A 5,658-nucleotide genomic window follows, 5' to 3' on the forward strand; every position below is an offset into this window, starting at 1 on the left:
ACTCACTTTGTAGACCAGGCTGGCCTCGAACTCAGAAATCCGCCTGCCTCTGCCTCCCGAGTGCTGGGATTAAAGGCGTGCGCCACCACGCCCGGCTGAGCAGCAGGTTCTTAAACCTATGGCTCTTTGACCTTTAGGCAAACTTGTCTCCAAAAATATTTCATAGCAACAAAATTAGTTAGAACCACTGGTCTAGAGGAATAGACAGTGGGTTTCTGCTGCAGCTTAAGATTCAAAGCCCCACTCCACAGGGCAAAGGTGACTCAAGTCCTAATTGGAGCAAGTCAGAATGCCAGCTACTCTAAGCCACAATACAGGCAGAGGTTCTAGACACTTCAGGCAGAGAACTGCTTTTCCAACTTTTTATTTAGAAAACCAAATCCAGGTTCTGGTGCCCCCCCAACTCCCTCCCCCTCCCCAGCCATAATTTAAATAACTTAGAGACAGAGTGGGAGGGGACAGAAGGGAGGGAAGGAGAAAGAGCCCCACTACAGTCGCCTCAGTGCTCGCTTCTTGTCCAACTTTTTCTTGGCTGCCAGCTTCTTATCTCGCTCACCTGCATGTTTCTTGGCCATGGGACCCTCAGCTCCCCCTAGGACCCCTGGGATCATAGGGTCAGCAGAGGAGGCTGAAGCCCCACTGGCCAGGTCTTGGGTAGCCTCAGCCCTCCCGCTGCTGGTGCTGCATGCACCCCCATGGATTTCTGTGAGCAGACGGGCCCGGGCAGCATACTCTTCATAATTCTCCAAAAGCAGGCGGCCTGCCTCTTCATTGAGTGCAGACTCTGGGTTAGGGTGGATCAGCAGGCACTTGATGGTCTGTGAAGAAAGGGTCTAAGGTCAGGGAGGCTTGTCTAGCTTTAATGGTCACCACACTGGCTCTTCTTTTTCAGCCCCAAATCAGCTCCCTCAGATCAGGACCAGCCTGCTAGCATCCTTATTCATTTAAAGTCACCCTCAAAGGCTGCTTTCCTGTTACTACAAACACTTCAAGGGACCAATGCCATGTTAAGTGCAGCCTGATGTTGCCAGAGGCCCTTTCCTAAGGAAGCTCATTATCTGCTCCAACCAGTTTTCTGTAGCTAATGTGGCTTTGACCTTGTTTCTACAGGTGAACAAGAGTTCAGAGGTCCTTCCTAATCAGGTGAGAAATTACTCAAGGGCATTTAGCATTGGAGAACTTGTATTTGGTTTTCCTATGTGTTTTATACTACTATACAAGATACAGAAACCTAAAAGTGAATGCCAAGTTTGGAGCCACTGACCACAGGCCTTAAATAATTTTATATATATATATATATATATCCATCTGTCGTAGTCAGGGTTTCTATTCCTGCACAAACATGACCAAGAAGCAAGTTGGGAAGGAAAGGGTTTATTCAGCTTACACTTCCACATTGCTGTTCATCACCAAAGGAAGTCAGGACTGGAACTCAAGCAGGTCAGAAAGCAGGAGCTGATGTAGAGGCCATGGAGAGATGTTCCTTACTGGCTTGCTTCCCCTGGCTTGCTCAGCCTGTTCTCTTATAGAACCGAGACTACCAGCCCAGAGATGATACTACCCACAAGGGGCCCTTCCCCCTTGATCACTAATTGAGAAAATGCCTTACAGCTGGATCTCGTGGAGGCACTTCCCCCAACTGTTTCTCTGTGATAACTCCAACTGTGTCAAGTTGACACAAACCTAGCCAGTACACTATCTAATCCAGTTCATTCTAAAGGTTAGTTCAGAAGGTCCCATGAATTAAACAGTCCTGAGCTAAGTTGGTTGGTTAACAGGCACTTCTCTGAGTTTCTGACCTGACCCACAGATGTTACCAATGCTGAAAAGGAATATGGGATATCTCCTCAACTTTTACTACTGTACCTCCAATGCCTGGATGTCCCTCTTTTAACAGGCCCCAAAGCAGAGCCAATAGCCATCTAGCATTTCCAGTGCTTTGGATAGAACCAAGCAAAACCTCAACCAACATCCAGAAAGGAAGGCAAAACAGGGAAGATTTTTGGGGTTGTTTACCTTAGAGGTTAATCCTTCCCAAGTGCCCTGAAGGAAACCCCAACCCTCTATCTTCACAACGTCAGCTCTAGAGGCTCATTAGGGGGAAAAGTGCGAAGGAGGCACCAGGTGACCTAACTACTTTAAGTGGCCTTTAGAGACCTCGGAGCCTAGATCAGTTACCTCCACCTCAACTGACTAAGGAGAATTGTGACACAGTTTTGTACACAGACGATGCTGAATAGTGTCCCCAAAAATGTCTCAGGCAGTGTAATTACCCCCAAGTTAAAAAACAGTAGTACAGGAAAACAATTTTGAATTAAAAATAGTGGTGATGGTTACAGTGCAACAAACAACAAAACCCACAAGAAATCCATTCAGCTGGGTAGGGTGGCACAATCCTAGAAATCCAGCTTCTGAGGAATTTGTCTCATTAACCCACTTGCTTGGGTCAAAAAATATAATAGCCATGGCTGGAGGTTAAGTTCATGGCCAGTTTGAGCTTTTAAAAAGCTCACTTTTAAATTGAAACTTATGTAAAAAAGAGTCTCTAAACCACACACTGCTCTCTACCTTCTATAAAACCACCCTATTAGTTGTCAGGTCTCTACTTTGACACTACAATACAGTACTTAGGCCATAATGCAGTCCTTCCATTATTTCCCAGAAAGGCTGGAAACTTCTATCTGACTCTTGTCTCCTACTACTCCAGTTTATTTTTAAACAACACTAAACGAAGTACCATGGCTGAAACTCACCAGCAGCACATGTCGTATGCCCAATTCAGCCGTCCAGTCCCTCTTGAGCACATTGACACAGATCTCGCCATTGGGGCCCACATTTGGGTGGAAGATTTTAGTCAGGAAGTAGCCCTTGGGTGGGGAGGCAGGGAAGTCCTTCCCCAGTAGGAGCTTCATCCGGAACAGACCTCCAGCATAGGGAGTCCCTTCTGAAGAAGAGGAAAAGGGGCTGCTTTATTATATCCTAACATCCTTCAACATTGCCACTCTACAGGACAAAGGGACCCAACCCACCAACTTTTCCTGTAAACCATTTATTTTCCAAGCCTTTCCCTATCCTCATGAGAGGTGTGTTTTCATTTACCTACTTGCTTGGGTCAAGTGGTAATCAAAGATGGTCTACACCTGGCAGTTGCTACACTAGCTAACACTAGACCAGGCAGACATCTTTCACACCCTCAGCATTATAGACCAGTCACCTGATTTTGAAACTGATTTTAGCTGACTATATAGAAATTCAGTTGACAAATGAGGTCTGAAAAATTAACTGGTTTGCTTAAAATATGCCAATCAGTTTATTACCACCAGTTTTCCCCTCACAATGCTTTGTGTTTAGTCTTGTGACATTGGATTGATTCATGTTTCAGATCCCTTGGTATACATTTTTTTTTTCTCTTCGAGACAGGGTTTCTCTGTGTAGCCCTGACTGTCCTGGAACTCACTCTGTAGACCAGGTTGGCCTCGAACTCAGAAATCCACCTGCCTCTGCCTCCCGAGTGCTGGGATTAAAGGCGTGCGCCACCACGCTCGGCTACACTTTCTATTTCTGCTTAATTTATATGCATCCTCAGGTCTCTGGAAAGTAACACTTGACAGCCTTAATGCAAGCCTAAGCAAAAGCCCACATTTTGTCATCAGCACCCGACAGGTTGAATCCTATTTGTCCCAAGCCACACGACAGAAGAAATCTGGTCAAGTGGCCCCTCCCTTCCGTGCTCACACTCACCAGGGCCCTCGATGGTAACCTGCAGGTCTGTGAGATCCTCCTCATTGGGGAAGACTTTAATGCCATCAGGTGGGTCTGCCGTCAGTGTTGTCACCTCCTTGTACACTAGGCGGATGATGTGGGGCGGCAGATTCTCTACATTGGAGTTCTAGGTACGGAGGGAAAAGGAGAGTGAGCAGCTTGAAATAGGATTAAGGTGGGTGGATACCAGAATCCAGACTTTAGAGGTCCGAGGTTGTCAATCACTGCCTGTCAACTGTACCTAAGATGCTTCTGGCTTTTGCCTCATGGCTGACCCGGACGGTGTCTCAGAAAAAGCTTCTACGTGGCTCATCGTACCCGAACCTCCCCAAAGCGCTCGTTAAGACGCGCATGGGTCCACTATTGGTTCCAGGTGGGCCTGAGGCCTAGCCGGAGCCCTTCCCCTACTTAGGCTTGAAACACCCCCATCAACCGCCGCCCCCCCCCCAAAATAAAATCAAAAAAGAAAAAGGCTGGACGAAATGGCGGCGGGATGTCTTGCTCCTGAAAACACCTATGGGCGGGCCGCAAGGCGCCCGAAGCCCTCCCCAAGGTTCCGAGGGCTGCCTGGGCTCCCGCACCGTTTGCTGAAAGGCCCTGGGGCCGACTCCTGGCTCCGGAAGTCCAGTCATGCCACCAAAGCACTCAGAAGCTGGCCAGAAAACACTTGGGACGCCGCAGTCGCCTCCTCTGCCAGAGTCCCCAACGGCCCCTCGGGCCTCCCGCGTCACTCACCATGACTTCAGCCGGCCGGGGGCGGGTCCCCCCGGCCCCCTTCCTGCACTCCTCGGACCGCCGGCCGGGGCGGGGGGCCCAACTGCCGGCCGCTGTGGCCCTAGCGAGGCCCCCGAGGCCCCACTCCGCTCCCACTAATTCCGACGTCCGCTACGAAACGCTCACAACGTTACGTCTGCTCCACGGTAGAACCGGACGCGCGCCCAACACCGCACTTTTATAGCTACTCGCAGGCCCCGCCCCCTCACGGCACGTCTCGACCGCGTACGTCAACGCGCACGTTGCTGGGCGGTCAACGCTCTTTTCCCTGCTCTTGTCAGAATAGTAGCAGAAGTTCGAACCCAGTTTGTGAGGAGTGCTATCACAATGAGGGCTCACGCCGGCTGAGGAGTTGACCTGGGACAACCAAGCGGCTAAAAACCTAGAGCCGAGAGAAAGGGGGTACCCGCCGAGGCGACGCGGCCGCTGATTGGACCGTTTGAATGAGACGCCGTCACGACTTGGGGTGCGCGCGCGCGCTCCGGCCTAGAGAAAGACGCGCACGCGACTAACGGTTAAGCAGGGGAAGGGGCGGAGCGAGGGAAGACGGGACTGGAGGGGTTTAAGGGATGACGGAAGGGGCCTTGACCAATAAAGAGGGGCGGTCGTGATCTGGACTTGTGGGGCAGGTAGGAATTGAGAGCTACTAATGGGAAGCCAGCTCAGGGTGATAGACTCCAACCTCGACCAATGAAATGTCTCAATTTCTTTTGTGTATGCAAATGTTACGCTGGGAGGCTGTGGCGACCTCGCCTGGAAGCCATGGAAGGGCGGATGTGTAGACATAATTTTTGTCTATGTGGCTCCATTTTGTTCTGCGCTCCTGTTGTGTTAGGAAGCCCTCAAAATCAGGTTGGATGACTCCGAGGGCTTGGACTTCCTTATCCTCTAGAGTATGACTTGTGGCCTTTGCCACCCTTGTTTCTATAGGGGTGCCAGAGGAAGAAGTCAGGGAAGTCTCACGTCCTTATTGAGGGCTTTGTGACTGACATCTAGACCTCATAGACTTTATTTAACTTTTTGAGAGATAGAATTTCATTACTGGCCTGGAACTCCTTTTTTCCCCGGGGTCGGGGGTTTTTTTTTTTTTTTTTTTTTTTTTTTTTTTTTTTTTTTTTTTTT

The 5,658-nt window shown here is 49.6% G+C and overlaps 1 protein-coding gene across 1 annotated transcript; it reads right to left on the reverse strand.

Moving 5' to 3' along the window:
- Positions 1-348: 348 nt before the first annotated feature.
- Positions 349-4,896, reverse strand: Ube2s (ubiquitin conjugating enzyme E2 S). Its single transcript, XM_021168473.2, has 4 exons — positions 4,498-4,896; positions 3,742-3,889; positions 2,754-2,944; positions 349-818 (listed from the first exon to the last, which is right to left on the reverse strand). Exons 1-4 carry the CDS (start codon positions 4,498-4,500, stop codon positions 489-491), a joined length of 672 nt encoding a protein of 223 aa, XP_021024132.1. The 5' UTR covers positions 4,501-4,896; the 3' UTR covers positions 349-488.
- Positions 4,897-5,658: the final 762 nt, after the last annotated feature.

This window comes from Mus caroli, chromosome 7 (genome assembly GCF_900094665.2).
Source record: "Mus caroli chromosome 7, CAROLI_EIJ_v1.1, whole genome shotgun sequence".
Taxonomy (NCBI): Eukaryota; Metazoa; Chordata; class Mammalia; order Rodentia; family Muridae; genus Mus; species Mus caroli.

What these genes read in the sequence shown, in the direction of transcription:
- Ube2s (XM_021168473.2), bottom strand. An exon ending in GGTTACCATCGAGGGCCCTG is followed by an intron (nt 2,945 to 3,741) that starts GTGAGTGTGAGC and finishes CCTCTTCTTCAG; the next exon opens with AAGGGACTCCCTATGCTGGA. An exon ending in GCATACGACATGTGCTGCTG is followed by an intron (nt 819 to 2,753) that starts GTGAGTTTCAGC and finishes CTTTCTTCACAG; the next exon opens with ACCATCAAGTGCCTGCTGAT.